Source organism: Erythrolamprus reginae, chromosome Z, assembly GCF_031021105.1.
Source record: "Erythrolamprus reginae isolate rEryReg1 chromosome Z, rEryReg1.hap1, whole genome shotgun sequence".
NCBI lineage: Eukaryota > Metazoa > Chordata > Lepidosauria > Squamata > Dipsadidae > Erythrolamprus > Erythrolamprus reginae.
The window spans coordinates 152,460,766-152,471,674 of record NC_091963.1 but is presented as its reverse complement, the minus strand read 5'-3'; the positions used below and the strand labels follow the sequence as shown (position 1 = coordinate 152,471,674).

General features: G+C 57.9%; 1 protein-coding gene across 1 annotated transcript; it reads right to left on the bottom strand.

Moving 5' to 3' along the window:
* Window positions 1-1,751: 1,751 nt before the first annotated feature.
* LOC139152896 (insulin receptor substrate 1-like) lies at window positions 1,752-8,487 on the bottom strand. The gene is made up of 4 exons (XM_070726264.1): window positions 8,303-8,487; window positions 6,970-7,871; window positions 3,740-5,402; window positions 1,752-2,291 (listed from the first exon to the last, which is right to left on the bottom strand). The coding sequence occupies exons 2-3, from the start codon at window positions 7,313-7,315 to the stop codon at window positions 4,000-4,002; spliced, it is 1,749 nt and encodes a 582-aa protein (XP_070582365.1). The 5' UTR covers window positions 7,316-7,871; window positions 8,303-8,487; the 3' UTR covers window positions 1,752-2,291; window positions 3,740-3,999.
* Between the last annotated feature and the right edge of the window lie 2,422 nt (window positions 8,488-10,909).

The window sequence follows — 10,909 nt, the reverse complement described above, 5'->3', positions numbered from 1 at the left end:
TGGGAGCCGCCTCAGGACTTCTGGGCCAGGGAATGGATACTGTGGGGATGGGGCGGGGTGCTCCTTGGCCTCTGACCCCCTCCCCCAGGGGGTCTCACCTGTTGGCTGCGAATAAACATGTTGGAGGAAGAGGCCGATGGAGGAGACCGCGATGACCCCGAGCATGCTGATGATCAGCCAGTAGGCATACCAGAGCAGTGGCTGGGCACTGAAGGCGAAGCCGCCGGGCATCTGGGAGGGGTCAAGGCTCTTCCCAAAGGGGGCCTCCAGACCGCCGTAGTACCAGCCGGGCCGCTGCGACAGCCGAGGCGCCAGAGAGTGCAGTTCATCCAGAGCCCCACAGCCCACAATGCCGCTCGACCCATGGGTGCCCACGCGCACAGCTTCCAGCCACCGTCCTCAGCTGTCTTCCGGAACCCCCGGAGGGGTCGCCGGGCAACGAGGGTGTGGTGGACCCTTCCGTCCCAGGCCCCCCAGCCTTGCTGCTCTCAAGCACTGCAGCTGGGGGGGGGTTGAGTGCGCAGAGAGGGTGGTCAAGGGCCACCGGGCTAGATACTGCCAGCAGTGGATTCTGGAACTCGAACTCCGATTTCCAGGGGTCTTTCCACTTTAAGCCCCGAGGACTTCAGCCCCCAGTTTGCCGTGCTGGGGAATTCTGGGAGTTGTAGTCCTCCAGGCTTAATGGAGACGCCTGCGCTCAAACGTTTTTACAGGTTGTCCTCGCGCTCAACCACGAGGGCCTGAAACGGGTTGCTAAGAGAGACAGTCGCTAAGTGAGCTTCCCCCACAGGGCAAAAGGGCTGCCGTCCGCCAGACGTTGCCCCCCCGACCCTTTACCTGGCTCACCCGGCAAAGCTCCCTTTCCATCCTAGAGGGACTCTCGGCCGTGCAAATCATCGCACTCTGCACATGCACAAGGGCGGTGCCCGAAATTGCCACACTGGGAGCTGCCTCTAGGGGGGCTCTTGGGGGGCCTCCTCATTTGCCTCAAGGGCCCCTCCCTAGTTCTGCTCTGGGGGGTCTCCCATGTTCTGCAGCTTCTGGGAGGCAGGACCCATCCAGCCCCCCCCACCACCCCCAGCCAGCACTGGCTGCTCCCCTGAGGTAGAGTGGGGAGGGGTCTGCTGCGGTGGTTCCCTTCTCTTTGCCAGTGATGACACCCCCTCAAATCTGCAGCCCTTCCCCCACCACACGCACAGAGCTCCCCCTCCTCAAATTAGAAATTCCATGGGAGGCACCACCATGAACCGAAAATCGATAACCGGGGATAAGCAACACATGGCTTCAACCTCCTTGGTGAAGTCATGTTAGTACTATGGGTTGGCAATATATAAAACAAGCTAACAATGAATGCTTGTAGGTATTGAATCACTATAGCTTTAAGAGTCAGCCCTGGGAATTGCCACAAGAGGGAGCCAGAACTGTGATTCTTCCTTGAGAACGCAACAGTTCTTACTACAAGCAGCCACAATGAATCAACATAAAATAAGCAGAAACAAATGGCCACAAGAGGGAGCCAGAAGCACAATTCTTTCTCTGGAGAATCACGCATCTGGCTCCCTCTTGTGGCCATTTTTTTCTGCTCAGTTTGTGTTGATTCATTGTGATTTGCTGTAGTAAGAACGGTTGTGTCTGATGACTGCTTATGTATTTGTAAGCTGTACAAGTAAGTGTTGTAGTATTGTATATGTATTTATTGTGCATGACCGGATTGTTTAACTTGACTGTGATATTTGCTCAAGCAGGTTCCATTTCTTCCATTCTCCTTTTATTGAAAGGTCAGAAAGCAGACAAGTGGACAAACACAGCAGATTCTTTGGCCAGCCCAGAGAGTGGAGGGCTCTGGGCCAGTGGGGAGGGGGCTCTGCAACCCCAAAGATGCCGGGTGGGGGCCAGGCCTGTGCAAAATGCAGCAGCAGCAAGAGAGGGGGTTGGGGGGGGCAGCCTTGCATATTGAAGGCTGGGGAGGGGAATGCAGCTTACATTTGAGGAGGGGGCTAGGTGGATGGAGGTTAAAAGTGAGGTGGGGAGGGGGGTTCCTAAGGCACAAATACTTTCCTTCAGTCCCAACAAGGAGCCCCTGCTTTGTGCACCCCAAAAATCAGGGCAGGCACGCCCCCCAGTCTATCTTTGGTGTATGGGAGGGACAGGGCAGCATGGAGCTGAAGGGGCCCCCCTCGCAATTTGGCATAGGGTGGAGGGGGCCCGAAAGGCAGAAGCAGCCCCTGAGGGGGGTGGAGGAGGGCCAGGCGATCCAATGCGTTGGAGCTCCACAGCAGATGGTCAGAGTTCTAGAAGGAAAGAGGGAACAAAGTTTATTCTTTATATTTTATTTTATTGTACAGAAGAGAGAGAGAGAGAGAAATAGATAGATAGATAGATAGATAGATAGATAGATAGATAGATAGATAGATAGATAGATAGATAGATAGTAGATGATAGATAGAGAGAGAGAGAGTTAAGAGGCTCAGTGGTGCAGTGGTTAGAGTGCAGTACTATCTAAATGTCCAAATGCTATAATGCAGGCAGGCAGGAAGGGAGGGAGGGAGGGAAAGGGAGGGAGGGAAAGGGAGGGAGGGAGGGAAAGGGAGGGAGGGAAAGGGAGGGAGGGAGGGAGGAAGGGCCTCAGTGGCGCAGTGGTTCAGTTCTGCAAGCTCCTTCTGCTGATCACCGGCTGCCAGCAGTTTGGCAGATCGAATCTCACCAGGCTCACGGTTGATTCAGCCTTCCCTCCTTCCGAGGGGGGGGGGGGTCAAATGAGGACTAGGATTGTTGGGGGTAAGAGGCTGACTAAACCACTTAGAGGGGGTTGTAACTGCTGGCAGCCGGTCATCAGCAGAAGTAGCTTGCGGGACTGTGCTCTAACCTCTGCACCACCAAGCTCCCCCCTCCCTCCCTCCTCCCCCTCTGCCCCCTCCCTCCCTCCCTCCTCCCCCTCTCCCCCCTCCCTCCCTCCCTTCCTGCATTATAGCACTTAGACCTTTTAGGCAGTGCCGCACTGTAACCGCTGCACCACCGAGGCTCTAACCGTCCTGGCTGGCTCAAAGGAAGTCCTGCGCACCACATTACCTGCAAAAGCCACATCTGGGCGTCCAGAGCAACAATTCTGAGAAACGCCCGTTGCTCGAGGGGGGCACTCTGCATGTCCTCAGAGGGCACAGGCCCAGCTCAAAGCGGTTTTAGAAATGGGTGGTTTTCCCTAGAAGTGAATGGCTGGGAATTTCTGAGGACCCCCCCCCTAACTTTCTTTCTGGCCAAGGAAAGGAGGGGCAGGATGTCTGGTCCCAGCTTCCCTGGCCACCCTCGTCCCCCAGCAGTGCCCAAGGGGGCCACGCCAATCAGAGCCACCTCTGGAGGGAGCCCCCACCCTGCCTTTTGACCCACCCCAACTGTTCCCTAACAGCTGGACAGGCTGGTTGATGGCTGTGCTAAAACAGCTGCCCTCAAAAACGAAACCCCCAAACTGAAAAAAGCCTCCTTTCCTCAGAGGGTAAATTCAAAGGGGACATCTGCCCCCCCCCCCAAGAACACCTTGGTCAACCAGGGGAGGGGGCTGTGGTGAAGGGGTCTGGCTCCTGGAGGGAGGTTGGCAACTTCGGCAGCTCAGTAGCCTCAGTAGCCTCAGTAACAGCTTGTGGGGTGGGTTGTGCTGAGGTGCTGGCTGCCCGGAGGCTTCAATCAGGACCAAGCTACGAGGCGGTGATGCTGGACGGCCGCTACGGCCCAAAGCCCCTCTTACCTAGAGGTCCCTTGGGGCTCGTTTCCGGCCTCGGCTGCTCCCTCAGGCGTTGGAAATCAATGCTGGCGTAGCTGTGGCCTGGTTCCGTCCGACAGGGGCCAGCAGACGGACGCAGAGGGAGGTCGAGGTCCGGGACAGTCTCTCTGGCCAAGGCTAGGTCGATATAATTCAGCCCACTCTCCATTGGGGACGGGTCCAGCGGGGTGGCATTGCAGTGGCAACTCTCCAACGGGGGGCCGGGCACCAACTCAGTGGAACTATCAGGTACTGGCACTTTGCAGGCGTCGGCTGGCGTCACTCGGTGCGCCAAGTTGATATAGTCGGCTCTCAAGAAAGACGCGGCCGTCTTGGCACCATCGGGCATGTCCAGAAATAGGGCGAGGGGGGTAGCGGGCAGCCTCTTCCAGGCTCTCGGAGCTGGTGGACGAGGAGCAGGAGAGGCGCCGGGGGCTGGTGGGGTGCCAGGGGACTCTGGGGCCATGCCTGGAGGAGTGGGGTGGGGTGAAGGCCGGAGGGGGCCCGAGCAGTGGCAGCAACAAGTATTCCGACCGGGCATCTGGGACCGCCTGCCCGGCTGGCAACATATTCACGTACTCGCCGGCTGGAGACTTGCTCTCCCTGGCTGCCATGGCCCACTGGTCCACCGTGTCTGGAGAGCAGCTAGGGGACATCACCATGTAGCTCCCGCTTTGCCGTGGGGGAGATGCGCTGTTAGGAGTCATGGGGACATAATCCTGTTCCTCAGGGCACAGGGCCGCCCCAGGCAGCATGGCCATGTACCCACGGTCCACACCATGGAGGTTCAGTCCTTCAGGATAGCTTGCCGAAACTGCGGCGGGGTTGGTGCGCTGCCTACGATGCAGGAGGCCAGGGGCGCCCTTGCACAGCACCAGTGGTGGCAGAGATGTCCGCTTGCTGGCCACACCTTCTGAGGGCCACTTCAGTAAGCCAGCCCCGTCGAGGGAGGCCCGCTGGCCCATGCTGATGTAGTGTAGCTCCCTGTCCACCGCCAGGGCACTCAGACGGTCTGGCGTGCTAGGAGGCCGCAGCTCCCCTGGGCTGGATCCTCCTTCGTCAGACGACATGGCACTGTAGTCGCTCAGGGAATCCGGCTTTCGGCCTGCTGGCTTCTTCGGCCCCAGGGCCACAGGACTCTGGCCTAAAGTGGGCGTCCCCGCCTCGGGGCGGCTCCTCCATGGGAAGGCCCCTTGGCTGGGGAAAGGGTTGCCGTGGGGCTGCTGGCGTGCAGGCACCAGGATGGGCGTGGAAGGCAAGGCTGGACTCCTGCCGGGGCTGCGGAAGTCCTCGCTGAGGGCCTTCATGGCGTCCAGGATGGTCTCGTGCATGTTCTGGGCCACCACCATGTCCTCCACCTGCATCCAGAGCTCCCCGGGCCCTGTGGCCGCCGAGCGCCCCACCTCCATGAAGAAGTAGTTCTCCGAGTGGCCGCAGCGTCGGATGTTGAGCAGCTGCAGGACCACAGCGGCCTCGTCCGAGTTCAGCCTCGCCAAGCTGATTGTCTTCTCGGTCAGGCACAGCAGGTAGAGCCCAGCCAGGTTGCGGGAGTGGCCGAGTCCCCTGGGACGGAGGGTCACCTGCCACACTTCTTTGAAGGCCGGGACGGGCTGCGTGGCCGCACTGGGGGCCTCCGGGGTCGCTCTTCCTACAAGGAGCAAAAGCTTGCATGAGACCGGGCCCCCCAAGGTGGGCAGATTCAGGGAGGGGGCTGGGAAAATGGGGTCCCTCTTAGACTTGGGGGGAATGGACACACCACATCTTCTCCATGACCGGCCAACCTGGCCGGAGGAGGCACCAGATAGGATCCAGACATTCTGCGTGGCTGCACAAAAGCCTGGCGAAGGAAAGGAGCCCCTCCCCTGTCCCTTCCATCACCTGGAGGGAGGGGCTGTTGCCAGGGAGACCCCAGGACTGGTTCTGGGAAGCAGCAGGGCGGGGGGGGTGCCGTAAGGTGACCAGAGAGGGCCCTGGGGAGGCAGTTTTGCCACACGCCAGCCTCTGGGAGCTGTGAGTAGGCTTGGCCCTGCCCCTCCCTCCCCTCCCGGAATAGAACACTCTGTGCCGAGCCCTACCTGTGCCTGCATGCAACACACACACACACACACACAGAGGTGGCACACCAGCAGGAGTGGGCGGGTGGCTGCCGGCCAGGAAAGCTGTGGCTGGCCGACTCAGTGGCCAGCAGCAGCCGGCCTCCCCCGGGAGCAAAGTCCAGGTCCCGCCCGCTCCTCCCCACAGCAGGCCCAGCACCTGGGCCTCCTCCAAGGCTGGCCGCAGAAGTGGGGCCAGGCCCTCTTGGAGCACGGCCGCGCACTCAGGCACGGAGCCGAGTCAGCCAAGGGTCTGGGAGGGGCTTTTGCACTGCAGCGTCCGTGCGCTCAGCTACACCCCCATCCCCCGAGGCCAGGCGGCTGCACTGCTACCGAAGTAGGCGGAGAGGAAGCCCAATGGCCCTTCCCGGAGGATGGGGCACCCTTGGCTACTACTTGGCGGAGGTTGCCTAAATCCTCCCGGTCCCACTGGGATGGGCCCGGGGGGGGGGGCTTTGGGGACCACAGCTGACAACCAGATGTCCCACAGCAGGAGAAGCAGACGATGGTCCAGATGTGGCGAGCTGGCTGGGAGTCTCCCTCGAATTACTGGAGGGGCCAGGATGGGGCAAGGGCGAGATTGGCACTCCAGAGGCAGACTTGACCCACGTAAAAGCTGCCATGGGGGTCGGGGCACTGAGGCCAGCTGGATTGTCTCAAGAGGTCCCCTTGGGGAGGAAGGGCCAGTAAAGGCAGGAGCCTGGCAGGGAACGATGGGCCCTGGGTTGCCATATCTACCAATGGCCTTGGTGTTCTGCCTCCCCACATGCAGACCAAACACAGGGGCTCCTGGCATCAGCCCTCTCCCACGGCCCTCCCCCAGAGGGGCCAGAAATGAGGCAGCCATGCCTGAGGAAGACTTGAACTCAGGACCAGCTGAAGATGTGGGGCCACGAGCACACCCACCCCTCCCAGATCCCCACAGATCGGCTGCTTCTTCAGACAGGATCTGGCCGCCACGGAGGCCTGACCGGCTCAACCACAATGCCCCTGGTCAACAGTTAGCGTGTCTGAAAAGCCGGGCTGGGGGCCCGATGCAACCCTGGGCTGCAATTTGGGCTCTTCCACCGACACTCTTTGCGGCCCTCCCCCCCTCTTCCGCTGCCCCCCCCGCAGACTCACCCTTGCCATGCAGCTCCACCAAGGCCTGGTACCACGCCTCCTGCTGCTCGGCGCTCTCAGCGGCCACACCAAAGGTGCCCTGGCGACCGCAGAGGACGATCAGGTGCTGGTGGCGGGCATTGGCCCGCTTGTTGATGGTGAGCATGCCCTCCAGGAGCAGGGTCTTCTTGGGCTGCGAGCAGAGGCCCCCTGCCCGGAATTTCTTCTCGTTTTCATAATACTCCAATCGGGGGGGCCCTCGCTGGCCCCCGCACCACAGCACGAAATAGCGACGTCGGCGGGATTTCTGCTTGCGCAGGTAGCCGCACAGGCGGACGTCGGCGAAGAGGTCGTTCCCAGAGTCCATGGTGAGGGAACCAAGCAGTGGGGGAAGGTGGGAGGGGGGCTGTCAGCCCAGGGGGGCAGCCCCTCTGCATCCGGAGTGGGAAAGCCCTGCCTTGGAGGGCAGGCAGGAATCCCCCTCTGTCAGGAAACACTCTCAGGCCGAAGTTCCGGAGGGTTTTTTCAGCCTATGGGGGGGGGGATGCCTGAGGGAACTTTGCTGCAGAAAACCTGCCCCCCCCCAAGGGGCCCCCTTTCTCGATTTGTTTTTCCTTTCTCAGCGAAAAGGCAAAAAAAAAAAAAAAATCCAACTTACCAGCAAAGTTCAAAAAAAAAAATCCCTTCCACCCAGGCCCCGACGGTGCCTCCTGCTGGCTCCAAAGTTCTCCAAGTAATTTGGATTTAATCAAAGTCACATGCGGAGTGGAAGTGGGGGGGGGGCGCTCGAGGGGACTTTAGAAACTTCGCCTCGGTGGCAGAAACGCGTTTCTTCGGGCTCCGGCGCCGCCTTTTTTTCTCCTCGGCATGCCGCGCCACAGAAGCGCAATTTCGGCTATTTTCTCCCCCCTGCGCGCGATCCCCTGCAGCAGGAAGAAAAGGAAGCGCAAAGAAAGCAGGTCAGCTGCGACGCGTTGGCCGAAACCCCAGCCGCGCGTTTCGCGGAAGTCGTCGGGCAAAAAGAAAAAAAGTTTTTAAAGGGGAGGGGGGGAGGCAAAGAGTGGGGGGTTCACGGCGGCGCCCCAACTTTGCAGCCGGAGTTTTTTCCAGGCCAGACGTCAATGGCTCTGGCAACAGTGGGGCCCGTTTGGCAGCGCTCGGGAGGGCCCCCAGCCGACCACACATTGCTTTCGGCCCAATTAAACTCAGGCAGCGGGGGGGGGGGGCGGAATGTAGAGCCGCGCGTGAACCCCGACGTCGATCATTCATCCCCTCCCCCATCAGGATTCGCGCGCCCCTCCAAAGTTGCGTCTTGGGGGGCCGCGAGACGGGGCGCGAGGATTCAGAAACTCACCTTTAGTTGGCGCGAGGGGGGGGGGGGGAACCGGCGCACCTCCTTCTGCTCCCCCCCCCCCCGCCGAACTCGGCGCCCGACGTGGCAGACCAGACGACGGGGAGCACCCCCCCCCCAGCCCCCCCGATCGGGACACACCCCGTCCCCACGCCCCGCGGAGGGCGAGCGACACCCCCCCTCCCGACTTCTGGGACCCCGGAGCCTCCCCCCCCCTCGCCCCGACACCCCTGCGCGGCCGGCTGCCCCGACGCCGCCCCCAGCAAGCGGAGGGTCTCGGGGCAGGCGGAGGGGCCGAGACGCCGGGCTGCCCCCGGGCCAACTTAACAGACAGCGGCTGCCGCAGCTGGGGAGAGTTGCTAGGCGGCCGCCTCCTCCGCGGTCCTAGCGCCCTCCCCGGAAATCCCAAGGGGGGGGGGGTGCGTCTCATCCCGCCCTTCCGTATAAACCTTTACAGGTTACTCTCTGGGACCGTATAGGGCACCTAGCCCTCCCCTCCGCCCCCCCCCCCTTAGAGATTGACAGGAGCTGGGAGGGGCCTTAGAGGGCATCTAGATTCTAGTCCATCCAACTCCTGATTCCTCCCTTCCTCCATCCCTTCTTTCTTTCTTTCTTTCTTTCTCTCTCTCTCTCTCTCTCTCTCTCACACATTCTTTATTTCTCTTTCTCTCTGTTCCTTATTTATTTAATTTGTCCGGAATTTGTTTAATTTGTTCACATTGGTAGTATACAACGATATAACAATGTTTATATGCATGATATTATTAATGATAAACATTCGGACAGGGGACGGAAGGCACGCTGGTGCACTTATGCACGCCCCTCACTGACCTCTGAGGAATTTGGAGAGGTCAATAGTGGACAGTCTCAGGGTAAAGTTTTGGGGGTTGGGTGATACTACAGAATTTGTAATGAGTTCCAGGCATCAACTAGAGGGAGATTGTGATCCCGCTATATAGAGCGCTGGTGAGACCCCATTTGGAATAACACTGTGTTCAGTTCTGGAGACCTCACCTACAAAAAGAGATTGACAAAACTGAACGGGTCCAAAGACGGGCTACAAGAATGGTGGAAGGTCTGAAGCATAAAACCTATCAGGAAAGACTTCATGAACTCCATCTGTATAGTCTGGAGGACAGAAGGAAAAGGGGGGACATGATCGAAACATTTAAATATGTTAAAGGGTTAAATAAGGTCCAGGAGGGAAGTGTTTTTAATAGGAAAGTGAACCCAAGAACAAGGGGACACAATCTGAAGTTAGTTGGGGGAAAGATCAAAGGCAACATGAGAAAATATTATTTTACTGAAAGAGTAGTAGATCCTTGGAACAAACTTCCAGCAGACGTGGTTGGTAAATCCACAGTAACTGAATGTAAACATGCCTGGGATAAACATCCATCCATCCTAAGACAAAACACAGGAAATAGTATAAGGGCAGACTAGATGGACCATGAGGTCTTAAATATTAAATATTTCTTCCCTTTACTATAATCTTTTAAAAAAATTCCCAATAGGAACAATTCTGGAGTAAATTCTATAATTACATCTGTGATCTCCTATAGCAATTCATGGAGTTTCTTCCAGAATTTGTTTCAGAGCAGAGCCACCGCATGTGAATGAAGGTGCCCATGCATTGTTTTTGCACAGCCAACAGTTTGGCTTTAGTGCTGGGTATATTTTTGCCAGTTGGGTCAGTGCCAAATTCCAGCTGTAACGCCTTATAACAGTTTTCTTGGTATGATACTGATTTAGATAGTTTTAGATTTTGTTGGGTACTGGTCAGTAATAGCAGAGTTTGGGTGGCTTCAATGTGCAGCAGATAAAGCACAGCAAGAAATCAGGAGGTGGCTGTCAACCCCCCCCCCCCCTTTGTTTAGCAGCAAGCGACTCCTCTTTCGGTCAAGATGGAAAGCCCAACCTTTTACTCACCATTCAGTGGATTCCCTCCATGTCACGCACTAAAGGTTGCAGGCAGTAAAGGCTTATAACTCCGTCCATATTAATAGTTTCTGGACGCTCCCTGGTGGTGAGGATGGTTTTGGATTCATCACACACACACACACACACACACACACACACACACACACACACACGTGTCCTCAGCCCAGCACAATGGGGCAGCAGCAGGGAAGGAAGGAGGAGGGGGGGAGAGATGAAAGAAGGGAAGGGGTGGGCCCTCTGCCCTGCAGGTGTTTATATTAGCTGGTAGAGCACATGCCCCCTTTTGGGTCATCAAAAGAAGACACGCTGGTCAGTTAATTGTGACCTCACCATAGAGATGTGTTTACAAGACAGTGCAGGCACGCGTAGTGGTAGAATCCCAACATCCCCCTTTTCATGTAATGCACAAAAAAGCAATATCACAACAAATTTTATTACAAGACAAAAAGTATTCATGCAATGAGTCCAATCTTTCCACGTAGCCTCTCGAAGCCCTCTCTCGGAAGTGGCTTCGTCAGCATGTCTGCGGTCATCTGGCCTGTCGGACAATATACAAGCTCAACAGTTCCTTCGTCGCTCAGCTCCTTCAGGCAGTAGGTTCTCACCCCAATGTGCTTCGTCCAGCAGCCAATTTTCTCATTTTGGACTAGCTTGATAGAGCTTTGATTG

Excerpts from the sequence above, each read along its gene's own strand:
- LOC139152896 (XM_070726264.1), bottom strand. The coding sequence starts at position 7,315 with ATGGACTCTGGGAACGACCTCTTCGCCGACGTCCGCCTGTGCGGCTAC. Across the intron at positions 5,403-6,969 it reads GGTGGAGCTGCATGGCAAGG|GAAGAGCGACCCCGGAGGCC; the intron begins GTGAGTCTGCGG and ends TGCTCCTTGTAG.